We start from the raw sequence: 26,522 nt of genomic DNA, 5'->3' as shown, positions 1-26,522 counted from the left end.
ATAACAGATTCCTTAAGCAAAAATTCATTGAAATTGATACTTTAATATGTAGGCTGTACCGTGCAAAATGCGTTAAATCTATCTTAAAATGCTGAAATTGAGTACTGGCGTAGTTAGAAATCTCAGTGAACGAATTTTGCAATGCGCATTAACTCGATGGTCAGTCAAATATAATATGTATTAGCATTTAAAAACGTCATAAACGATGCGCACAAACAAATAAATACCCTAAATGCAAATTCACCGTCTCCGTGCCATCTGCAATTTAAAAAAATAAAATAAAAGTGCGAGTCGGACTCGCGTTTCAAGGGTTCAGTGGGTACATTAAGTCCGACTCACACTTGACAGCACATTTCTAATCCGTTTTCCTGTCGTCTATAGAAATAACTATTTTATGTATATTTTTCAAAATTGTAGACCCAGTAGTTTCGGAAATAAAGGAGGGGGGGGGTATTTTGCGGAGGTAATAAAGTAATCTAGATATTTTGAAATCCACTAAACATTCTTCCGGAAGGCAAGTACCAAAAATAATGTTCAAACTAATAATAATAGTTTTAATTTAATAAATATAGCGCTCTTTCCGATGTATTAACAATTGGTACGCATATATACAATAGCAAGATTGCATGTTTAAACTGAAATTGTACTTAGTTTTTGTTTAGTAAATACAAAGAGAATTAGAAATAGTGGCGGATTGTCAAAGTAAATTATGTAGCCACAGTAAATTCACTGCCATCTATTGACAAAAGATTAAAACTGTTAGAACGCCGTTTGACTTTGACCCTTATTCTTTTACTGAAATGTTTTAATTTGTTTAATATTTAAATTAACGCCATCTACCCGACATTAGGCCAAAGGTATGGTGCAATCTTTTCGAGCGGCGGCGCCCCAACCTGATGACAGTAACTCTCTATACACTCTATTCTCTTTGGTAAATATAACGCCCTTTTCGCTAAATATGTTAAGTGTTAAGTATGTATTATTAACAATTGGACCGGCTAAGATCGAAGAATGACGGTTCGGTTTACAACCTTTCACCTCTGTAGTTTCACCTTTGTATCTATTTAGGTATATTATATTATCTGACAGACTACTACGAGTAAATAACATTTTTCTCGTCTTAGGTGCGATGACATAAATAGCCAAAGTTCGTTGCTCAGTGCAATAAACTTTTATCATTGGAGTAATGCACCCCTGGAGGCCGATTGAGTCTGCGACTTTCCGATGAGAGTGGTGGGTTCAAATCATGACTCATTGATAATATTTTAATGGTAGCTTCAGATTAGTTCAAGAGTTCCCAAACTGTGCGCCGTAGACAGTAAAGAGGGGCGCCCCGTGAGGCAATCCTCCTCGTGATATCTATTTCGAATAGCCTAGTTAGGTTAGGGCGCCGCGGACTGAAAAATATTGGGAGCCCTGGATTAGTCGGAAGTAATTCTGGCCGCGTAGCCAACGTGCCAATCGCTTACGTTCCGTAGCGATCGGAACGCAACTGTCACTATCGCACTAATATGGAAGAGTGATAGAGAGACACAAAGCGATTCGATGGCGAAGCGATAGCGATTCTTACCTTGGCTAGGCCGCCTGGTTGTAAAGCTGGTGGTTCGAATTCCGGTAAGCGAAAAATATCCGTGATTTGTTCCCGACTTATAGATTTGGTATTTTAGTACTTAAACATCGTACAGATGTAGCACATCATTATTTTCCAACGTATTTTCACGGAAACGTACGAACGTATCTGTTATTTCAGTCAGTCCGGTCATGGCGGTCATAGAGAAATATAGTAAGACAAGAGTGCTCACTCCATACATCAGTTTCGGTACCAAAAATACTATTAATTTCAGTGTCTACATCTAGCATCGAGTAGCGAAACTATCAGTACTGTACTGCTACTTGACAATAGATGTAGCAGTACTGATAGTTCCGCTACTCGATGTAGACACTGAAATTAATAGTATTTTTGGTACCGATACTGTACGGATATGATGGTCGTTCTTGTCTACGTGACAGCGTGATAAAACGGTGTCCGTCACTTTCTTTCCCACGGTGTTAAACAGTGACAGTTATTTTATCACGTGGATAAAGATGGATAAAGCTATGCATAATAGGCTGGCTGATGTAGGTAGGTATGGAGTGAGCATTGAGCAATCTATAAAAAAGTACTGAGATTGACTGAAGCAGCATGACAAATACGAACGTTTCGAAATACAAGTCTAATTGAGCTTTCTGTGGGATTAAGTTTTTCAAATGATCTCATACCAGATCAAGATCATTAAGCTGATGAGATTTTCCTAATAATAACGCGAGCAATTATAGGTGTTGAATTAATTTCCCCAAGCCTTATCTAGGATTGTTTGTAAACAGTAAACAAAATAGATATTAGGTATACAAAACATATATTTCCACTTATGAATAATTCCACCCTGTCTAGAAAAACATGTTTACGGGACGGAATGCCAAATATGTCATTGACAGCAGGCGATAACTCCAAATCTTAGGGCGCATTTACCTACATATTGTTTTGTCTTTCCTTTCGACGGTTGCTATTAATCAGTCGAAGAACACTAACGAAGACAGTCTACACAGTGTAAACACGTCTTTACATACGAGCCACAACACTTGCATGATCATAATATAATAGCTTTGTGTTGGATTATGAACCTTATGTACATGACTTTAGGTTGCTTTTAACAAAGCACGGCTGTATAAAATATTAATTTTGTTATCTAAGTAGACAGTCAGCAGGAAAAACTGCTGAAAGAAATGTTAAGAAAGTTTTGCTAAAATATCTGTTTAATCATAAATAGTAATAGTAAAAACACTTTCCTTTCAGCTCAGTCTCTAGAAATGTTCCACCGATGTTTGAGGTTGCATTGTTACTGCCAAGTCAGTGCAATGTTAGCGTGGTTGGAGTCTAACTGCCTGTTCCAGTAAGATAATGTGTACCTCTACAAGGTGTACCAAAAATAGTGGTGATCCGTTTATGAGCATATTCGGTGTCGTGTTCTGATTAGGAAAAAGTAAAAGATTTTTTAACGCGAAACATTTTTGGCATTTGTATGGAGGGTTGACCGCCGACTACTTGGATGACCTACTGACATAGAAAAAAAATGTATCGCGTCAAAAAACATTATTTTTCCCCTTTTTTTTCTAAATTTCTAATTAGCATACGATACCTAATATTGATACACCGGTATTTTAAAAATATGGAGATATAGAACGTACGTTTCCGACTGCACCGTATTTATTTATAAAGTTTATTTATTAAGCCCTCTTACAAAGAATTAATTATCTGTTATCGTACGTGAACTCCGTCTACCGCGTGTCTACCAATCTAAATGTAAAGTGAACGTATACATTCTCTGGTACTTAAGTCGTTTTGGAATATAATAGTTGTAGTATTGGAGTGGAGTCTACCTCAACGGTCGGGCGTGAACTGACCTACAGTTTGATGCCTGGGAGTCGGTGGCCTGGTGATCTGATCGTGATCACTGCCAATGACCCCTACTTGTACTCACTAAATACTTTAGAGATATCCCATGCGTAGATTTACCCCGTGGGAATATCGGACGCGATAATATCGTTCCCGAAACGGCAATCCATCCAATCAAAACTCAATTAACTCCTGCTGTTGTGCTATAACTACGTCATTATTTTCTTAGTATATGTTTATTAGTTGTGAACTAAAATGTAAGCTAAAATATATCCTTTATTACTGAATAAAGATATTTGTATGTAAATATAAAACATAACGAGTAAAACATTAGCAAAAACATAACTTTATTCAATTCTTTCAGGCACCGGACGACCCCGTATGTTTATCTAACTGGCTAAGTGAGTATTTTTTTAATCTTTTATATTTACAATTCCTTTCAATCATAAAATTCATAAATAACACCTATATATATATGTACCATCTAAAAGTGACATGGAGCGCCATTAGGACCAAACAGAAGACTTGTCAACTGGCACGGTCCGCAAAGTTCCCATGCATTCAAAGGGATCCCTCTGTTTCCCGTCTTTTGGCCTTATCCTCAGGGTCTGTGTATGATAAAAGGACCCTGACCGAATTTTTAGGCATGTTTTTAAATGCCTTTTTCGAGGTTTTTTCTGCTCGATCGAGGTACCTACCCCCGGATTTTTTGCCACCACACACGTGTAACTCCCAATATTTAAAACACACAGATAAACATATTTAATTAGGTAGTTCCACAGAATAAATAATAGTACTAAAGTACAGAAGACTCACTCTCTAACAAAACGCGTCTGTTACGATCAGCACAGATATGGCCGCTAGGTGGCGACAGCGCCACGCGCGGCTTATGGCTTTCCCCAAAATTGGGGTCGAACGGATGTACTTTTAGCTACCTGTAGCAAAGCGACGAAATCGAGGAGTGAGACACGCCTGGTAGTTCTTGACTAACTTACAACAACTTTTGTGATGCTTTATATTCCTAAAACTGGATCTCTACTGCGGTTGTGCCGAATCCGAGCCTTCTACCTTACTACTGCAACTAATTATAATTACAACACTATTTTAGGTCCGCCGGTTCTATTGGCACCACCATCGGAACTTAATATCACGAAGCTGGATACAGAAGTCTATTATGAAATATCGCCTTCAGATTTCATGCAAGCCGTTATCATGGTGTCTGATGACGAGAGTCATGTAAGTAACTAAGTACATAATTAATTAAAAATTCAATGACTAGTGCAAAATGTCTGCAGCACTATGTATAATTGAGGTTAACGCCATCTAGCGTTATTTCGTCGCATTACTTGAAACCCCTAAGCACATCACTGTTAGTACTCGAGTTATATTAATACCAGTTAGAGGGAAACTCAATGACATTGTAACAGTTTTTCGATCAGGTCACCTGTCCGTCTTACGGTCACGTCATCTGTCGCGAGTTAAACATTTTTCCCCACCTCTAAAAAGTGCATAGCGCCGCTAAAGAAGTTTTCACTTCAAAAATCTCTTTTAAATCTCTGTCTTTAGTTGCGTCGGCTGCGCTGCATCGCGAAATGAATGCACTCAGCGAATTTTGCACCATTGGTTTGTGAAATGTATTATAGATGAGCAAGCGTCGACGTGAAGCGAGTACGTTTCTTTCACAGAACAAGTAGAATCGCCATTCTACTTGTTCTATAACCGGCGGCGACACGTACCCTGCTCGCATCGCCATGCGAGCAGGGTACGTGTCGCCGCCGGTTATGAGCAAACGCTCGCATGCTAGTACTCGCCCGCGCTGACCGAAAAACGTAAACATGCCTTTTGCACCACAATAACGTTCAGATTAAGAAGCCAGACATCAAATCTGTCTAAAGGAGGCGTATCCATTCACGAGGCACACAAGTTTTTACTACCGTTGCGCGAGAAATGTGGAAATGTGGAGAGGAACGAGCGGCGACACCGGTTCCGATACTAACTACGCGCGATAGCCGTTCTAACCTCTTTAATATGTTCTGTGGTTTCTTTAATGGCCGCCCTGAGAGCTTGCTAACTTAGAAATATTACAATTTTAAACATAAACGGAAAATAAGAACGAACACCGCCAATGCCACAACCAACAAGCAAGCTCAGGTGATGCAGACGATGCAGTAGTGAACTATTTAGAGTTCGACCCTTTCCTTGCCTTTGAGTTAGTTATAAATAAGTAACACATGTAGGAATAAATTACAAATAACATACACTTTTCAATCTATTTATCTCATACTTTCAGATCGTACAACATCTCCTGATACCACCGTCACGCAATGAAAAAGTCTGGCTAAACAACACTCAAAACTACACTTTTTGGACGTCAGCTGTGGTTGACAATGGGACCCACTCGCCCTGGCTTCGGGGTCCAAAGTTACTTGCAAGGAATGTCACTCACCAAAATGAGCAAAAGATAAATTATACCATCAACATTGATAGGGATTATAGTGACATGATGAATTGCCAGTGTTCTAATGTTATTTTCACTTGGAAAATCAATAATGGTAAGATTATTCTTCGTTAATATTTATGAAACATTCGTTTTCAATCAGTTTCAAAATAACCAATATTTTTCTGAGTGTAAAGCCAGTCCGTATTTTTTATATTTAGTGTCTGAATTTTTCCCAAAACACTTAATTCCCTAGAGTTCCCGCACATACCCTTATGGAACTGATTTCTAAATTTCTTGATTCGTTTGTTCATAATAGGTACTTTACTTCTATTTTTCAGAATCGGATAAATCATTCAGAGTAATAAATGACTGCCCTATAACCAACTTTCGCACCGAAGAGGTCATTCATTGTAAGGTTAGTAGATGACTGTTTGATTTTGGCCAAAGAACATGTGCAACGTTTCTTTTATTCCTGGAACATAAATACATTGGAGCAGATTTTTAATGTGAAGTAAATTGGCACATGTATATAGTTACTCGTACATCTGTTTCATATAGTATTGGCTTGTACAAAAATTGTGTAACACTGCTTTTGACAAGCACCTTGACTGCTTACGACACGAGGTTACACGATTTTCTCTGTATGTTATCATATCTATTTAATAACTTTTTAAATTGTATTTCTTATTCACCAGCCAGGAGAAACAGAAATCACGTATTCTCAAGCCGTGCCCTTGGGGAGCAAATGTTACTTCGCAGTCTCAGGTTATGGCAAGGGCGGACTTCTGTACGACATAGGTACCTACGAATCTTAAAGTATAATATCGTTCCTCGTTCACAGCACTGTACATGAAATTTGTGAAGGCGAATAAACTGAATTATTTATAGTTTTTGTATACGATTTGTAATACACTTGCGGATCAAGAAAAATAATGGAAAGTTATTAGTTATTAAGGTAAACCGAGGAAAATGCGTCTCTTGTGGTAAATGCGTCATTTGAAGATATCTTCGAAACGCAACATATTAATATTATAACTATTATAGCCGTCTGCATTAAAAGTTCAGTGGCTACACTTCGAACAGAGAGGGTTGCAATAGTTCTAAAATGTTCCGTTTAGAAGAAATCTTTAAAAGACGCATTTACCTCGGTTGACCTTACTCTTCATTATATTTCTAGAAAAATACATTGTCGTTCTTTATATCAGAACCGCAGGGAGTCAAGAACATCACATTGCTCCCTGTTCCCAACGGGGATGCGTGGGACATCGGCGTCAGCTGGCTGCAGCCGGAACACAGCCCGGACCGGTACCGGGTCGAGCTCCAAGTTGGCGAAGAGGAATACAAGATCAATGTGTCCGGGGTAAGTTCGCTGTATGATTATAAGAAACTAAAAACTACTAGATTGAATCATATTAGGCCCGACACATGCAGACTGCTGCCGTGAAGCTATGGAACGAGATACCGGTGTCCATGAGGCAATCCCAATCTGTAGCATCACTCAAGGAGAGGCTTAAAAAATTGTGGCTTTCCGATACATAAGTAGTTCGGTTTTCCTCGATTAGTACTTCTTTAGTTTCCTTTACTTTTCTGGTTCGAGCTCATATCTATTTATTTGTGATATACAGGGTGTCCCAAGAAGTAGTGATATACTGAAGCTGGGAGGTAGAGGACCTAGAGGGCTATCTGAATCACCCCCATGTATGTTCCGCGATTTTTCGTATTTTCGGAGTTATGATTTTTTTTAATTTTTCACCTATCGCCGAGTACGATGAGATTTTTATTTATGGTGACGTGAATTATTGCGGTAGATGCTTGATTTTTTTTGTGTGCTAAGCTGATAGACAGGCCAATTCAGTATGGTAACATTTACTATCGTTAGATCTCTGAATGGAATAAAAAAAAAATTAATGCCAAGAAAGATAAAATTACCCAGTATGTTTTATTTTTCTAAGCGCCCTTGAAGTTGTGAACATACTGGGTAATTTTATCTTTCTTGGCATTAATTTTTTTTTAATTCCATTCAAAGATCTAACGATAGTACCTAAATGTTACCATACTGAATTGGCCTATCTATCAGCGTAGCACACAAAAAATATCAAGCATCTACCGCAATAATTCACGTCACCATAAATAAAAATCTCATCGTACTCGGCGATAGGTGAAAAATTAAAAAAAATCATAACTCCGAAAATACGAAAAATCGCGGAACATACATGGGGGTGATTCAGATAGCCCTCTAGGTCCTCTACCTCCCAGCTTCAGTATATCACTACTTCTTGGGACACCCTGTATATTGAGTATTTGTTTATTTATTTATTTTATTTAGGTTATATTTATATATGTACGCTTTATTTTTATTTATTTACGTATTTCTATTTATGTTTATATATAGGTATTATTTGTAGCAATGTGTATTCAAAACTTGCATTTCATTAATTTTAGTGATTGTACACTATTGTTTTTGTTTGTCATTCATCGTTACTTCTGTTTTGTTTTATTCGTTTCCTCAAAGGTTAACTGGAAGAGATCCCATACAGGGATAAGTTCGCCTTTGTTGTATTTAATTTACTCTGTAACTATGTTTCTCGTGTTTTTATTTCCATGTGCAATAAAGTATATACATACATACATACTGCATCTAACTGGTTGCAGAGACATGGTTTACCTTTACTGATTGACAGTTAAGAGTGCAGGGGCCCGTTTCTCAAAAGCTTATAACTTGTAATACAAATGGAAGTCCCTTTCTATCAAAAGTCGTTTCTGTCAAAAATTGACATCCACTTGTATTACAAATTACAAGCTTTTGAGAAACGGGCCCCTGCAGGTCAATACAATTTTGCTCTACTTGGCGGGGCACTGCCATGCCCCCAGATAACTAGGTATGTGCCAGTCCGACACAGACTAATAAATGTCGTAAAATATTGACCGCATCCAAAGCTAGTACCTCATCGACATCCTTTGTAATTAGACATTCCTATAGTAACGTGCCTAGTTTGCCTAAAAGATAATTCACCACTGCCAGTTGCGTAAAATGCATAAGCATAGAAGGTCATACATGCAATGAGAGCGGTTGAGTTTATTCAGATTTTAGTATTTCACAATTCTAGGCTAACTGTTATCTATCACCAATGCTTTCCATATGAGTAGAAGACCGGACTGGAGAAAGCGAGCAAGAGCAAGCATTCAAAAATAAAATAAACGAATCAAAACTTTTTTACAGTACATATGGGGCTACTTTTCCGCACTAGTGCGTAAAATAGCACTTTTCGTGCGTATGTCGAAACTTTAAAGAGCCATATGTACTGTAAAACGTTGTTCGTTACACGTGCGAATAGGTAATTCGCAACTAGTGTCGATTTAAATTAAAACACTCCCTTCGGTCGTGTTTTAATTTATCGCTACTCGTTTCGAATTTCCTCTTTTTCGCACTTGTATCGAAAATAACTATTTCTACATTACCAGCGCCATTACAAGTATTTTAAAGTAATCTAAACATTTTTACCCCACAGAAGGCTACAGAAATGACGTTCACCGGAGTGTCGGACTATGGGCTGTACGAATTCAGCGTGTCGGTATGCGCTTTCAAGGGCCCCGTCTGTATGCACGAGGGCGTCCGCGGCATTTTTCCGCGTAAGTCATAGGTATTATAGGCTTATCGATTCTATTGGCTTCTTCAAACTATGCGGGGCTGGAAGATGTTAGCTTCATCAGTAAATTCTGAAAAGTAGGTACAATATCTCAGATTAACGTTTTGCGCCCTGCCTCTTACACCTTCCTCCAACCTTTCATCATCATCTTCCTCGCGTTGTCCCGGCATTTTGCCACGGCACATGGGAGCCTTGGGTCCGCTTCGCAACTAATCCCAGGAACTGGCGTGGGCACTACTGAAGCTACGAAAGCGACTGCCATCTGACCTTCCAACCCAGAGGGGAAACTAGGCCTTATTAGGATTAGTCCGGTTTCCTCACGATGTTTTCCTTCACCGAGAAGCGACTGGTAAATATCAAATGATATGTCGTACGTAACTTCCGAAAAACTCATTGGTACGAGCCGGGGTTTGAACCCGCGACCTCCGGATTGCAAGTCGTGCGACTTACCGCTAGGCCACCAGCGCTTCGACCTACCTCCAACCTTTGACTCCACTAATTTCTTAACCGTTTGGACATCGTAGGTGGGCAGATAGCATCCAGCTCAGTGCCGGTGCTGGGCTCTCTTCTGGCCATGCTCTTGTTGGCAACCATGCTGGTGAGCGTCGTCGTCTGGTGCAGACGCCGCCGCGAGAGTAAGGCGAAACTGCTGTTCCTTCAGGTAAAATACGCATGTGACTATCTCATTCCAAACATAGAGAGAATCATAAATATAATACTGTCTTTGTCTTTACAATAGTGCTAGCACCCAAAAGAAAAAGATGAGTAGGTATAGGTTTTTTTGATCTTATTTACTGAAAAATTGGTTTGACCAACTGTATCTTTATTACACAAGACATCGTTCCGAATTTAAAACAAAACAAAAGCTTCCGGGACCTAGCAGGATACGTAAATCTATTTAAGCCAACTCTGCATCGACTTTGCAGAAAAAAGTTTAAAAGTACCAACTGTAGCAGTTCCATTCTTTGTCGCTTACCAATGTTTATTTTTCTCTATTGCTACTGCCAATGCATCATAGTAACTAAATTAATCTAATAGATTTAAAACGTAATTCAGGACGATCCAGACGACTTCCCAAAGAAACTGTTTCCTGAGATAATCTGTGACCTACCAGTTACTGAAGACAGCTGGGAGATTCGCCCGGAGAAGCTTCAGTTACACGAAGTTATAGGCGAGGGCGCCTTTGGTGTGGTGCGGCGAGGGACGCTAGCGCCTGGCAAGGCAGTCGCGGTTAAAATGCTTAAAGGTAAGACCAAAGAAATGTAATCTAGTTTCTATTGATCTAAGACTGCCGCAAAAAACCCCTTTCTGAGTCAACAGGTCCTCAGGTCAGCTTGTACAACAGGTCAGCTTGTCCAACAGGTCTCCATTGCCATACAGTGGGGTAACGCTGCTATGTGATGGGGACCTTTGGACCCGACTTGGCTCAGTTTGAAAATAAAAACTTATAGGTTTCATATTTCACAAGAAAATCTGGAAGGCAATCCAATAAAACTAATCTCCGAAACAATAAAGGAACTACCGGTGACGAAAGACGCGAGAGTAACTACTTACCCATATTTTTCGAATTAACACACATGAGATGAGTGACTTCTCGGCCATCTCTTGTAGGATTCCTCCTACAAGTGATGGCCGAGCAATAATTGGCATGAATAGTCAGCGACCTACCAGTAATTAAAAACTGTTGGAACATGCGTCGGTCATCAGTAGAGTAGCTATATTCGGGAAACTTCTCAATGGATATGTTAAATGAAATGTTACTACTTTCGTTCCTATCTACCTCTACTGCTGATTGTTCAATGTTATTATTAATATACCTACTTGGTTAAGTAGATCTTGTCAGTAGAAAAAGGCGGCAAATTTGAAAAATGTAGGCGCGAAAGGATATCGTCCCATAGAAAATTTGAATTTCGCGATTTTTTCTACTGACAAGATCTGCTTGACCGTCTATATAAACATCCCTTCAGACATAGAGAAATAAGTAAGACAAGAGTGCTCACTCCATACATCAGTTCAGACTATTAATTTCAGTGTCTACATCTAGCATCGAGTAGCGGAACTGTCAGTACTGCTACTTGACAATAGATGTAGCACCGACCGGAAAGTCTTATCTCAACAGCATAAGACTTTCCGGTCGGTGCTACATCTATTGTCAAGTAGCAGTACTGATAGTTCCGCTACTCGATGCTAGATGCTATTAGTCTTTTTGGTACTAAAACTGATGTATGGAGTGAGCACTCTATGTATTTTTTTCTCTATGCTTCAGACTACCCATCCAGAGACGAAGTGCGCTCGTTCCGCGCAGAGACAGAGCTGATGAAGAGCGTCGGCGCGCACCCTCACGTGGTCAGCCTCGTGGGCTGCTGCAGCGGCCGGAGGCCTCTCATAGTCGCCGAGTACTGCAGTCGCGGGGACTTGCTCTCTTACTTGAGGTAACTACTGTTGAGGTTGAGGTTGAGGTGAGGTAAGCTGCTGAGTGGGTGAACCCTAGGGCTCTTTGCCCTTCTCTCATTTGCAGCAAACATAATGAAGCTAATATTTCTTTTACACCGTTTACACGGGAGTGTAGACAGGTTCCTTGCCACCAACTTAAGAAAAAGTCGTAATAGATCGAAAATCAGCGAATAATTACTCTGGCTACTGGCTATCTAACTGTTCAGTAGCAGAGCTGAAGCGCTTTCAGTTAACACGCACAGTACGTAACTGAACAATAATTTCAGGTGCTCGTGGGACGTGATGGTTTCCAAACGCAACGCCAAGTACTGCAACAACAACTTTGAAACCTCCAACTATCGCAACGATCTCTTCAAGAGTTCTCACGAACACTCCAAACTGGTGGTCAATAAGATGTACGACCTCAACGGAGTCTGCGACACTGAACTGACTTACGTGGACCTTCTGTCTTTCTGTCGTCAGATTGCCATGGGAATGGAGTTCTTAGCTTCTAACAGAGTAGTCCACCGAGACTTGGCAGCCAGAAATATACTGGTGACCAGCGATAGGACACTGAAGATAGCGGACTTTGGACTGTCCAGGGACATTTATCAAGAGAATCAGTATAAGCAGAAGGGCAACGGAAAGATGCCGGTGAAATGGATGGCTTTGGAGTCTTTGACACACAGGATATATACTACGCAGAGCGATGTGTAAGTATTAGTTGGTTGACAAGTCATTAGGCCTAGGTCTTTAGGCCTCGGGTGAGGACCTATTGATTGTATTGATTTTACTTAATTTTTTCCCCTGATCTCGAAAGGTTACAATATATTTTATCTTTTGACTTTTGACTTATTTTTTTTTTTTTTTTTTTTTTTAGAAACAAACAGTCTTATAAACATGTAGGTAAATAAGCTAAACAGCTATTTTAAACAAATATGAACACAACGGCCTAATTATGGACGCATTTTATCACTTAAGTAGGTACCTACCACAGTAAATAAGACAATTAAGACAACGGTCACGCACTTACCTGCTTGTTGGAACGTGACTATAAAAATGCTATTTCGATTATAATACTTTGGCAGTGGGGTTTGGTATGCGTACTAAGGTGTTGGGATTATTGTAAATAAAAATGTAGACTCCGGAAAAATAATTACTCTATTTAACACTACTCAAAAACTAAACTAACAAAAATTACAATATTAACTAGTAGTAGTAGTAGTAGGGAGCGATATAAAATCAAACTCGACCTGTGATAATAAAGGTACGAGACAACTCGACGAGTTGACGTCTAACTCAGAACTATCTCTGACTCCCCGCGATTCCGATGACCATAACTTTGCAGGTAAGCATCAGGCTCATCGGGATAGCGGTACAGGACCGATAACGGTTTGCACATGGATCCTAGCGTTTCTCACGCTGGCTACAAATTAGTTTATTACTTAAGTTTACAATAGGTATTCGGACACCGACAAAGAAATAAAACAAAGATGGACAAACAAAGAGTCAGTGCCGACAAGGAAAAGGAAATGCATTTTACAATACTTTTACAAGCTTATTCCTAACGCCAATAAAGAAACAAAGTTACCGTTACGAATGCTATGCACATTGCGTATAACGGGAAAAGCTAAAATTTAATTTATTTAATTATTTATTTAATATCATCTAAGCTTGGGCGAATGTAGGATGCAGTCCCTACAATACGCTTGCTGTTTATAAAAGTCGGAGTTTTAAATCAATTTAATTAAATCGTCATCGGCTTGCGTATTTTTAACTATTAAATTTGACTAGGTATTTTGTATGACGACGTTGGTGTTTTTCCAGCTGGTCGTTCGGCGTGGTGGTGTGGGAAGTGGTGACGGTGGGCGGCGCGCCGTACGCCGACGTGGCGGCCGCGCGGCTGCCGCGCCTGCTGCGCGCCGGCTACCGCATGCCGCGGCCCAACGCCAGCAGCAAGCAGCTGTGAGTATAGCGGTCACTCGGTGTGTGGGAGGTGGTGACGGGGGGCGGCGCGCCGTACGCCGACGTGGCGGCCGCGCGCCTGCCGCGCCTGCTGCGCGCCGGCTACCGCATGCCGCGGCCCAACGCCAGCAGCAAGCAGCTGTGAGTATAGCGGTCACTCGGTGTGTGGGAGGTGGTGACGGGGGGCGGCGCGCCGTACGCCGACGTGGCGGCCGCGCGGCTGCCGCGCCTGCTGCGCGCCGGCTACCGCATGCCGCGGCCCAACGCCAGCAGCAAGCAGCTGTGAGTATAGCGGTCACTCGGTGTGTGGGAGGTGGTGACGGGGGGCGGCGCGCCGTACGCCGACGTGGCGGCCGCGCGCCTGCCGCGCCTGCTGCGCGCCGGCTACCGCATGCCGCGGCCCAACGCCAGCAGCAAGCAGCTGTGAGTATAGCGGTCACTCGGTGTGTGGGAGGTGGTGACGGGGGGCGGCGCGCCGTACGCCGACGTGGCGGCCGCGCGGCTGCCGCGCCTGCTGCGCGCCGGCTACCGCATGCCGCGGCCCAACGCCAGCAGCAAGCAGCTGTGAGTATAGCGGTCACTCGGTGTGTGGGAGGTGGTGACGGGGGGCGGCGCGCCGTACGCCGACGTGGCGGCCGCGCGGCTGCCGCGCCTGCTGCGCGCCGGCTACCGCATGCCGCGGCCCAACGCCAGCAGCAAGCAGCTGTGAGTATAGCGGTCACTCGGTGTGTGGGAGGTGGTGACGGGGGGCGGCGCGCCGTACGCCGACGTGGCGGCCGCGCGCCTGCCGCGCCTGCTGCGCGCCGGCTACCGCATGCCGCGGCCCAACGCCAGCAGCAAGCAGCTGTGAGTATAGCGGTCACTCGGTGTGTGGGAGGTGGTGACGGGGGGCGGCGCGCCGTACGCCGACGTGGCGGCCGCGCGCCTGCCGCGCCTGCTGCGCGCCGGCTACCGCATGCCGCGGCCCAACGCCAGCAGCAAGCAGCTGTGAGTATAGCGGTCACTCGGTGTGTGGGAGGTGGTGACGGGGGGCGGCGCGCCGTACGCCGACGTGGCGGCCGCGCGCCTGCCGCGCCTGCTGCGCGCCGGCTACCGCATGCCGCGGCCCAACGCCAGCAGCAAGCAGCTGTGAGTATAGCGGTCACTCGGTGTGTGGGAGGTGGTGACGGGGGGCGGCGCGCCGTACGCCGACGTGGCGGCCGCGCGCCTGCCGCGCCTGCTGCGCGCCGGCTACCGCATGCCGCGGCCCAACGCCAGCAGCAAGCAGCTGTGAGTATAGCGGTCACTCGGTGTGTGGGAGGTGGTGACGGGGGGCGGCGCGCCGTACGCCGACGTGGCGGCCGCGCGCCTGCCGCGCCTGCTGCGCGCCGGCTACCGCATGCCGCGGCCCAACGCCAGCAGCAAGCAGCTGTGAGTATAGCGGTCACTCGGTGTGTGGGAGGTGGTGACGGGGGGCGGCGCGCCGTACGCCGACGTGGCGGCCGCGCGCCTGCCGCGCCTGCTGCGCGCCGGCTACCGCATGCCGCGGCCCAACGCCAGCAGCAAGCAGCTGTGAGTATAGCGGTCACTCGGTGTGTGGGAGGTGGTGACGGGGGGCGGCGCGCCGTACGCCGACGTGGCGGCCGCGCGCCTGCCGCGCCTGCTGCGCGCCGGCTACCGCATGCCGCGGCCCAACGCCAGCAGCAAGCAGCTGTGAGTATAGCGGTCACTCGGTGTGTGGGAGGTGGTGACGGGGGGCGGCGCGCCGTACGCCGACGTGGCGGCCGCGCGCCTGCCGCGCCTGCTGCGCGCCGGCTACCGCATGCCGCGGCCCAACGCCAGCAGCAAGCAGCTGTGAGTATAGCGGTCACTCGGTGTGTGGGAGGTGGTGACGGTGGCGAGGCCTGCAGCAAGCAGCTGTGAGTATGTCGGTCACTCGGAGTGTGTGGGAGGTGGCGACGGTAGCGAGGCCTGCAGCAAGCAGCTGTGAGTATAGCGGTCACTCGGTGTGTGTGGGAGGTGGTGACGGTGGCGAGGCCTGCAGCAAGCAGCTGTGAGTATGTCGGTCACTCGGTGTGTGTGGGAGGTGGTGACGGTGGCGAGGCCTGCAGCAAGCAGCTGTGAGTATGTCGGTCACTAGGTGTGTGTGGGAGGTGGTGACGGTGGCGAGGCCTGCAGCAAGCAGCTGTGAGTATGTCGGTCACTCGGTGTGTGTGGGAGGTGGTGACGGTGGCGAGGCCTGCAGCAAGCAGCTGTATGTCGGTCACTCGGTGTGTGTGGGAGGTGGTGACGGTGGCGAGGCCTGCAGCAAGCAGCTGTGAGTATGTCGGTCACTCGGTGTGTGTGGGAGGTGGTGACGGTGGCGAGGCCTGCAGCAGGCAGCTGTGAGTATGTCGGTCACTCGGTGTGTGTGGGAGGTGGTGACGGTGGCGAGGCCTGCAGCAAGCAGCTGTGAGTATAGCGGTCACTCGGTGTGTGTGGGAGGTGGTGACGGTGGCGAGGCCTGCAGCAAGCAGCTGTGAGTATGTCGGTCACTCGGTGTGTGTGGGAGGTGGTGACGGTGGCGAGGCCTGCAGCAAGCAGCTGTGAGTATGTCGGTCACTCGGTGTGTGTGGGAGGTGGTGACGGTGGCGAGGCCTGCAGCAAGCAGCTGTGAGTATAGCGGTCACTCGGTGTGTGTGGGAGGTGGTGACGGTGGCGAGGCCTGCAGCAAGCAGCTGTGAGTATGTCGGTCACTCGGTGTGTGTGGGAGGTGGTGACGGTGGCGAGGCCTGCAGCAAGCAGCTGTGAGTATGTCGGTCACTCGGTGTGTGTGGGAGGTGGTGACGGTGGCGAGGCCTGCAGCAAGCAGCTGTGAGTATGTCGGTCACTCGGTGTGTGTGGGAGGTGGTGACGGTGGCGAGGCCTGCAGCAAGCAGCTGTGAGTATAGCGGTCACTCGGTGTGTGTGGGAGGTGGTGACTGTGGCGACGCCTGCAGCAAGCAGCTGTGAGTATGTCGGTCACTCGGTGTGTGTGGGAGGTGGTGACGGTGGCGAGGCCTGCAGCAAGCAGCTGTGAGTATAGCGGTCACTCGGTGTGTGTGGGAGGTGGTGACGGTGGCGAGGCCTGCAGCAAGCAGCTGTGAGTATGTCGGTCACTCGGTGTGTGTGGGAGGTGGTGACGGTGGCGAGGCCTGCAGCAAGCAGCTGTGAGTATAGCGGTCACTCGGTGTGTGTGGGAGGTGGTGACGGTGGCGAGGCCTGCAGCAAGCAGCTGTGAGTATGTCGGTCACTCGGTGTGTGTGGGAGGTGGTGACGGTGGCGAGGCCTGCAGCAAGCAGCTGTGAGTATGTCGGTCACTCGGTGTGTGTGGGAGGTGGTGACGGTGGCGAGGCCTGCAGCAAGCAGCTGTGAGTATGTCGGTCACTCGGTGTGTGTGGGAGGTGGTGACGGTGGCGAGGCCTGCAGCAAGCAGCTGTGAGTATGTCGGTCACTCGGTGTGTGTGGGAGGTGGTGACGGTGGCGAGGCCTGCAGCAAGCAGCTGTGAGTATAGCGGTCACTCGGTGTGTGTGGGAGGTGGTGACGGTGGCGAGGCCTGCAGCAAGCAGCTGTGAGTATGTCGGTCACTCGGTGTGTGTGGGAGGTGGTGACGGTGGCGAGGCCTGCAGCAAGCAGCTGTGAGTATGTCGGTCACTCGGTGTGTGTGGGAGGTGGTGACGGTGGCGAGGCCTGCAGCAAGCAGCTGTGAGTATAGCGGTCACTCGGTGTGTGTGGGAGGTGGTGACTGTGGCGACGCCTGCAGCAAGCAGCTGTGAGTATGTCGGTCACTCGGTGTGTGTGGGAGGTGGTGACGGTGGCGAGGCCTGCAGCAAGCAGCTGTGAGTATGTCGGTCACTCGGTGTGTGTGGGAGGTGGTGACGGTGGCGAGGCCTGCAGCAAGCAGCTGTGAGTATAGCGGTCACTCGGTGTGTGTGGGAGGTGGTGACGGTGGCGAGGCCTGCAGCAAGCAGCTGTGAGTATGTCGGTCACTCGGTGTGTGTGGGAGGTGGTGACGGTGGCGAGGCCTGCAGCAAGCAGCTGTGAGTATAGCGGTCACTCGGTGTGTGTGGGAGGTGGTGACGGTGGCGAGGCCTGCAGCAAGCAGCTGTGAGTATGTCGGTCACTCGGTGTGTGTGGGAGGTGGTGACGGTGGCGAGGCCTGCAGCAAGCAGCTGTGAGTATGTCGGTCACTCGGTGTGTGTGGGAGGTGGTGACGGTGGCGAGGCCTGCAGCAAGCAGCTGTGAGTATGTCGGTCACTCGGTGTGTGTGGGAGGTGGTGACGGTGGCGAGGCCTGCAGCAAGCAGCTGTGAGTTTAGCGGTCACTCGGTGTGTGTGGGAGGTGGTGACGGTGGCGAGGCCTGCAGCAAGCAGCTGTGAGTATGTCGGTCACTCGGTGTGTGTGGGAGGTGGTGACGGTGGCGAGGCCTGCAGCAAGCAGCTGTGAGTATGTCGGTCACTCGGTGTGTGTGGGAGGTGGTGACGGTGGCGAGGCCTGCAGCAAGCAGCTGTGAGTATAGCGGTCACTCGGTGTGTGTGGGAGGTGGTGACTGTGGCGACGCCTGCAGCAAGCAGCTGTGAGTATGTCGGTCACTCGGTGTGTGTGGGAGGTGGTGACGGTGGCGAGGCCTGCAGCAAGCAGCTGTGAGTATGTCGGTCACTCGGTGTGTGTGGGAGGTGGTGACGGTGGCGAGGCCTGCAGCAAGCAGCTGTGAGTATAGCGGTCACTCGGTGTGTGTGGGAGGTGGTGACGGTGGCGAGGCCTGCAGCAAGCAGCTGTGAGTATGTCGGTCACTCGGTGTGTGTGGGAGGTGGTGACGGTGGCGAGGCCTGCAGCAAGCAGCTGTGAGTATAGCGGTCACTCGGTGTGTGTGGGAGGTGGTGACGGTGGCGAGGCCTGCAGCAAGCAGCTGTGAGTATGTCGGTCACTCGGTGTGTGTGGGAGGTGGTGACGGTGGCGAGGCCTGCAGCAAGCAGCTGTGAGTATGTCGGTCACTCGGTGTGTGTGGGAGGTGGTGACGGTGGCGAGGCCTGCAGCAAGCAGCTGTGAGTATGTCGGTCACTCGGTGTGTGTGGGAGGTGGTGACGGTGGCGAGGCCTGCAGCAAGCAGCTGTGAGTTTAGCGGTCACTCGGTGTGTGTGGGAGGTGGTGACGGTGGCGAGGCCTGCAGCAAGCAGCTGTGAGTATGTCGGTCACTCGGTGTGTGTGGGAGGTGGTGACGGTGGCGAGGCCTGCAGCAAACAGCTGGTCTCGGTCACTGCTAAAATTTGCCCGCGATTCGTCCCGTACGGTGTGTTGGTATAGGGGTCACTGCTAAAAACAAAAGTGGCGGCTACAGTAGGCATCAGTTACTTTTGGTCGTTAGAAAGTCTCCTTAACTTTAGTCCAAAATCATAACTATCGGTCAATGTATGCTATGGGAAATACGTGTAAGACTTCAACTCTCTCACAGCCTGTTGAATTTTGCTAAAAAATTCGATTCATTTAATAATTAGGTAGGTACCCACTCCCCGCTTCTGGGAAAATCAATAGTTATTACAAAGTAACGTTAAATCCACATGATCTATTTAGTTAATAAACAGTTCACTTCGGATTTGGCACACGCTCCGTAGCTTTGAACATGAATGGAAGCATTAGGAATATGATTTATGGTATAAATACAAAATAGTGGTTTTCATTACGTTTCTCTTTGTAAACCTTTGTTTATTCGCAGTTGTTTAAACACTAACTGAGATAGTCAATATACCTATACATATACATAGTAGCAGTGAATTACGGGCTCTTTCTTTTTATCTGCCGGAAATCGAAATTTAAATTTTAAATAGGTACTATTTTTTTTTAATAAATATGTCAACGAACGTAAACATATTTGTAACTTGTTTAGGTAATAGGTAATTGCAAAAAAACTAAGTTATAAAAGCGATGTCTATTCGAAAAAATAAAAATCACAACTTGATTTAATTTAGATTTGTCATTACTTTGCCTTGCATCTCGTTCGTGCTTACGATGACGTGTTTGATGCGCGTGAGACTTCGAGACTTATTCTTCTTTCTTGCGTTATCCCGGCTTCTTGCCACGGCTCATGGGAGCCTGGGGTCCACGTGGCAACTTAACCCTTAAATGCATAGTGATGCATTTATACACACAACATAAACATCAAATGTTATGCATTATTAAACAAATTCTATTTGTTCTTGTATATTATTTCAATAGTAAAACTAATAAATTTTCCGAATTATTACATAAATTTACGCAGTATTTTAATTTATAAAAGTTACATTTGTTTATAGACGAAATGTCGGAAAACTTGGAAAAACCTGGAAGTTGATGATTTTTAGTATGTGATTTTGGGCAGATTTTTCGGGGTTTGTAATTATTTTATATTTACAAATTTTATCATAGGAACATCACAAATAGTGTACCTTTCTGTTGGCAGTTAAGATTTTTCCTATACCCCTTACTAATAGCTATATATTTCCAAAAATATGATTTAGACTATGCAACTTTTAACACTGATTTCCCAGTGAAAATCGATGATATATTTTTTTTTTTACTATTTTTCCTAGAAACGGCAAACAATTATGTGATATATATATTAATTTCGGGCAAAACGAAAAAATCATGTATTTAAGGGTTAAGACTTTGAGTAAGTAAATTCAAATAAATATCAAAAAAACTTAAAAGACGAGTGTGACACGATCATTAGGTAGGTGCATACTTTCTTAAAGCCTGTCTGACAATAGGTGTTTTTTTTTCAGCTACGACCTGATGGTGGCATGCTGGCAGGCGCGGCCGCGCGACCGACCGACCTTCGCCGAACTACACAGCGAACTAGACGACATGCTGCATTGTGCCTGTGCTGAACAATATCTGGCGCTGGACCTGGACATGGAGTTGAAGCCAGAAGAGCCACGGAGTGTCTACATGAAGATCATGGAGTTCGCAAGGTAACCTCTATTAAGCCTTTGTGAACTTCGTTACCTACTCAGCGAGTTAGTGTAAGGCCTGAATGGACGCTCGAGTTGGGCGTGCAGCGGGGCGGGGCGTGCGGCGTGCATGTTAAACAAAGGCAAGCGTATAGGAGCGGCCTTAGTGCACGCTGCTCACATCACTCATGTCATGAGCCCGACGCCACGCTGCACGCCCCGCCGAACGCTCCGCTCCGAGCGTCCACTCAGGCCTTACACTTAAAGGGCCCACTGATTACCAGGCCGCCGGACGACATCGGCCTGTCAGATGCTCGGAACTGTCAACTTTTGGTTCTAACTGACAGGCCGATATCGTCCGGCGGACTGTTAATCAGTGGGCCCCTTTAGATCATGCTGTACTGTGCTTACGCCGAACAATATCTAGCGCTAGATATGGACATGGAACTCGAGCCTGAAGAGCCAAGGAGCATCTATATGAGGATTATGAATTCGCAAAGGTAACACTTCGTTAACAATGAGATTAATGAGGCACGTTGTTTGCAAAAGAGATTGGACGCAGCCTTGCCCGACTTCTGCAAGAAGTTTCATATATCGTCCCATCAAAATTATTTTCTTTTTTTTGCCTAAGGTTCGTATGACTTTTTTAACCTACCTACCTTTGAAATACTATCGTCCACTATTGTCTCCTTCGTTGCAAAATTAATTAAATCTAACTGAATATTTCTTTTGACAGAGGAAAGCGCCGCCTCGGCTCTGCGTACGCCTCGCCGTTGCCTCGCACACACAGCAACCACTACTCCTCGCCTCCCGCACCGAACAAGCCTCCAAGTATCAGTGTCAGTGTACCGCTGTGCTCTTAAACCCTCACTAGTCTCACTACCATTATAGACTCGGAGGCAAGCGACGCCTCGTCGTTGCCTCGCACACACGCTACACACACTAGAAATAAGGAAAAAATTCGGGAAACTTAAAACCTAAATTGGGACCATAAAAAGATACCTACTTAAGTATATGATATAATATCAAAGAAAACGTGCCTTGTAGTGAAATAGAAGTATGAAGCTGCATGATGTGCAACGTACACGTAAACTGCAACGTGTTGCTTTTCTTTGTACAGTCCGCTGCAGAAATAGCTAAGCGGGTGAGGTATGCATACATACAAATTGTACGCCGTCTCTCACACTCTTAACAATGAACGCCCTTCGCCCGCATAGCAAGCTCCTTTGCTGTACCTACTTAACTCGATTTTGTAAATCTAATGCTGTAATTACTGACATCTGTATTATTTAAGTAATTATTTTACATTCAAACCAACGAGATATTTTTTAAGTAGGACTTATTGAATCCGATTGATGATTGGTACTTTTAATTTATTTGATCACCTCTTCGCTACCAGCTTAGTAAGAAGATACTAATGGAATGGATTTTAACAATATGGCAAACCATTGCTGTGAGTACTTGTGATCTATGTAGTAACTATTAAGGTATATTTTCCTATGTTGAAGCCGTCTTTAGTTGTAATTGTAGTTTACGTCCTCATGTATTAATGTTTGATTTACTTGCGTGATGCAAGACCAGTCACTATATTAGTATATAAGTTAAGTTTTTAATTTACAGTATTGATAAGTTATGCTATAATGTGATTAAGAATAAATACTTAGTACTTACCTAATTGTGGATTATTTTAAAATCAAAATCAAAATCAAAATCAAAATTTATTTATTTGTAAACATAGGTAAAATAAAGATCTTATACAATAGCTTATGTTCCACTATGTTTTGCCATTTGGCATACAAATATAAAATCAGAAGAGATGGAGCATGCACTAATTATAATATTATGTCAACCGAAAATAATATATTAAATGTCAAGCAAAATAAGAGTGTACATACTTAAAAAAATAAATAAACTAAATTAAAATGTGTCCAGTAAATATTCCATTATCGAGTAGTATGCTTTTTGTACCAAAAATCCATACAGGCATTTTTTAAATTCAATTAAATTATCTATTGTTATTATATGATATTAATGATCATTGATCAAAAATATTTTATAACTATTTTATATCACGTAAAATACAATAAAACAACGTTATGATTGCTTCATATCGTATAATTTAATATTTTTAAATGGTATAACTTAGTGCTACATATAAAAATATCCATATACATCGCTTTATCCGTTTTCGTGGTGCCATCTCAGCCTTAACCCTCGCTGATCGTGTTTCTACTATTAGCTTAACCCTCTGAACGCCAAGTCGTATAAAAAAGTCATACACAAGCCAAACTCATGCGCAAGCAAGCCAATTTAAACCTTACTTAAAAGCATGAAGGTTACAACTTTATAACATTTAACAAGCGTTATTATTAGAGCTATAAGTACATTGGGTACAACACACGATGCTAAAGAGGTGTTGACGTTCAAAGGATTATTCACTCCCTCGATAATAGAGTTGTGTTTATACGACCAAATGTGCAACAAGAATGGACGCTCGAGCGAAGCGTGCGACGGGTACATATGTCAAACAAATGCAAACATATTATAGGAGCGGCCTTAGTGCACGCTGTGACACTTGGAACCTTGACGCCATGCTGCGCGCCCCGCCGTACGCTCCGCTAGACCCTCATTTCTGAGGCCAGGGGCCCGTTTCTCAAAAGCTTGTAACTTGTAATACAAGCGTAAGTCACTTTTTGACAGCTTTTGTTAGAAAGGGACTTCCACTTGTATTACAAGTTACAAGCTTTTGAGAAAGCCCCTGATGCTAAGAGGCGTAACGTAAATATCCCAGTCCTGCAAACTGTCCTAATATGTATTAGCCATTTTTAATCTTAATTCTAAGCAATAAAGGAGACAAAAAACGGCATGTCAACTATTGGAATTAGGCTGTCAAACACTAGAACGTTAACTAAATATAAAACACACGACCAACATTACCGTTCTCCGACCAAAACAAACGCAATAATTAGGACGTACTCATATTATGAGCAAACATAAGTTTCATTCATAATTCATTGTAGACACCTAAACTATGATATGGCTAAATTAAAACATAATATAATACACTGAATTCGTTAATATATTATCACACTAATAACCATACATGCGATACTGCCCGAGTTAGAACAGTCAAATAATTCAATCAATACATATGGGGCATTTTGTATGAAAAGGGACCTTATTGTCGATGGCGCTTACGCCGCACAGCGTCGCGCGGCATTGTATTCATATCGGAGCATAAGCGTAAGCGCCATCGACAATAAGGTCCCTTTTCATAGATAACGTCACATATAAGGTCTTGTCATCGCCGTACGCTGCATACTGTGCGGTAGGTTTACCAATTGTCACTCTGTGTCAATTTATTGTAACAACGATTTTGGAAAATTATGAAATTGTGTCATGTGATGGTACAAATCGAACTATTCGACTGTTCAAACTAGGCACGTAGTATATTTTCTTACATATTTCTACCGTCTGATACTTTCAACTATCCCTCATTAGATTTCATCCTTATTTACTCAGCTGTGTAAATTTAGACAAAATTATTTCATACAAATAAATCTCATAATCCTTTAGTTTTCTCTAAAAACTCAATCTCGTCGAGAAATTGAGGCTATATTTTAGTTTGACGGGTCTAAATAAATTTATATTTAGCTTAGATTACTAAAACGCCATCATGAGGTCAGTCTCAAAACGCAAGTTTTGCGGCTCTGTTATGGCAAGATATGAAAACTCGAGTAATCACTTTCAGCAAAAACAAATCTTCCAGATTGCATTTAACCAAAACCGATAAAATAAAGAGTATTGGTATCCGTCCTACCTACATCCATACAAAAGTGTGAATTCTACGCCCCCCTTTATAATACAGATCGATAAAAAACTTACATCTAATCATATAGGAATAACATTTATTGTGTACCTCCAAGGAGAGATCATACATACAAACAGAATACATATGCGGCATTTAAGGGCGTCCGCTAGCGTGAGCGGGCGCACGCACGCAGGTGCGGGTGTAGGTAAAATCCGTCGCACGCGTCCGCGCCAGTTAGCAACGCTCATACTATTTTTCGTTAACCCGCTATCCGCTCCGTGCAACCGCGGCATCTAGCGGACGCCCTAAAATGGACCTTATCGCAACGGGATAAGTCCTTTTTTCAAAGTACCGTCCGTAAATTATAATACACGATAACTTTGGCTCACAATACTATTGGCTTGACGCGATATTGATGCTTTGACATAAGATTAATGTTAAGGCGTAACGATCTTTTTCATTATCCTAGATATATTTTAGCAAAAATATGGAAGAAAGGGAGTATCGTCGAAACAACGCATTCACTGCCAGCGCGAGCTACACGCTATCGTTATAACCGACACACATAACACATTCTTTCCGCTATGTAGTGAAAATCGCCAACGAACAGAGATCGCCTTGCGGTAGCGGTAGTAGGTTAAAACGAACCGTATTGCCAAGTCACAAGATTCAAAGTGGAATAACTAGCCGTTGCTATACTTTGACACAATTGTCAATTTTTTTTGTCTGCAAGTTATCGAGGATAATGAAAATGGTTCAATAGCCAGAATTATACTCCCCCACCCCCAACCCCATGATATTGGTGTCACATAGTAGTCGCCACGGGTCTGTTGCAACACTTGGTTCTTCCAGTACTTAATTGAGAACGAGACATTGCTGCGTTTAGACAACGGTTTCACTCACTTGCGCGCGCACTTGGTGCGCGATCAGTGCACGAGTTGCAATCGCCGCGAGCACTCGAGCCTGAGGAAGGACCCCCGAAGGGCCCGAAACATGTGAGGGAAACCGTTGGGGTCTAAACAGTTTGAGACATTGCTTCACCAACGACTTGATTATTTCTCAGTTCAGTACGCCTAGCCAAGATGCCAGTCGTTTGCACTTCGACAACGAAACCCTGTCTCTCTACCGCACTAATATGTGACAGTGATAGAGACAGAAAGCGTTACGTTGTCGTACCGCAAACGATTGGTATCTTGACTAGGCCCCCAGTGACGCGACTCATTGGTGGCACTAATGTAACGAGGTCCTGTGACAAATGAACAGCGATAACAACTACAGACACGTAAGTACAAGATTAACCACAAGCAATATAGGTACATAAATGAAACTAAAAACACAACTAAAAACGCTCGAATTCCAACCATAATGCGTGCATATAAAAACTGAAGCAAAAATACTTAATAGACTTTAATTTATGATGATACGTTACACACTGGGAGTAATATTGCCCTTCAGTACCCTTACCACGAGTTTGACACGGACTTATTCGCTAGCGACTGCGTAAACTAACACACAATGTATCTTCCTTGTACTGGCATAGGTGCAAGCGAGATGCACTGCGTTGTCGCTAGCGTTTAAGTCCGCGTAAAACTCATGGTGAGGGTACTTGTCTTAAAGAGCTGGATTTTTCGACACATTGTTCTCTGAAGTCATGAAAAGCACATTTTGAACTTTTTTATCAATATATGTAGTTTATTTTAGTATTAACTCTATCGGCTATCTTGATTGCCATGGCATCATTACATAGTATAAAACAAAGTCGCTTTCCGCTGTCTGTCTGTCCCTATGTTAGATCTTTAAAACTACGTAACGAATTTCGATTTAATAGACAGAGTGATTCAAGAGGAAGGTTTATGTATAATTTGTTAA

General features: G+C 44.8%; 1 protein-coding gene across 1 annotated transcript in view; it reads left to right on the top strand.

Moving 5' to 3' along the window:
* Nucleotides 1-21,709, top strand: part of LOC134655264 (tyrosine-protein kinase receptor torso-like) — a 32,789-nt gene extending 11,080 nt beyond the window's left edge. Inside the window, exons 2-15 of the mRNA XM_063510714.1 lie at nucleotides 3,798-3,834; nucleotides 4,542-4,669; nucleotides 5,724-5,985; nucleotides 6,212-6,288; nucleotides 6,569-6,671; nucleotides 7,079-7,233; nucleotides 9,383-9,503; nucleotides 10,045-10,181; nucleotides 10,577-10,766; nucleotides 11,787-11,952; nucleotides 12,241-12,666; nucleotides 13,781-13,918; nucleotides 20,675-20,863; nucleotides 21,579-21,709. Coding sequence (XP_063366784.1) covers nucleotides 3,798-3,834; nucleotides 4,542-4,669; nucleotides 5,724-5,985; nucleotides 6,212-6,288; nucleotides 6,569-6,671; nucleotides 7,079-7,233; nucleotides 9,383-9,503; nucleotides 10,045-10,181; nucleotides 10,577-10,766; nucleotides 11,787-11,952; nucleotides 12,241-12,666; nucleotides 13,781-13,918; nucleotides 20,675-20,863; nucleotides 21,579-21,705 — 2,256 coding nt within the window. The 3' untranslated portion in view covers nucleotides 21,706-21,709. The remainder of the gene's footprint in view (nucleotides 1-3,797; nucleotides 3,835-4,541; nucleotides 4,670-5,723; nucleotides 5,986-6,211; nucleotides 6,289-6,568; nucleotides 6,672-7,078; nucleotides 7,234-9,382; nucleotides 9,504-10,044; nucleotides 10,182-10,576; nucleotides 10,767-11,786; nucleotides 11,953-12,240; nucleotides 12,667-13,780; nucleotides 13,919-20,674; nucleotides 20,864-21,578) is intronic.
* Nucleotides 21,710-26,522: the final 4,813 nt, after the last annotated feature.

This window comes from Cydia amplana, chromosome 16, assembly GCF_948474715.1.
Source record: "Cydia amplana chromosome 16, ilCydAmpl1.1, whole genome shotgun sequence".
Lineage (NCBI taxonomy): Eukaryota > Metazoa > Arthropoda > Insecta > Lepidoptera > Tortricidae > Cydia > Cydia amplana.
This window is presented reverse-complemented; position numbering and strand designations above follow the sequence as displayed.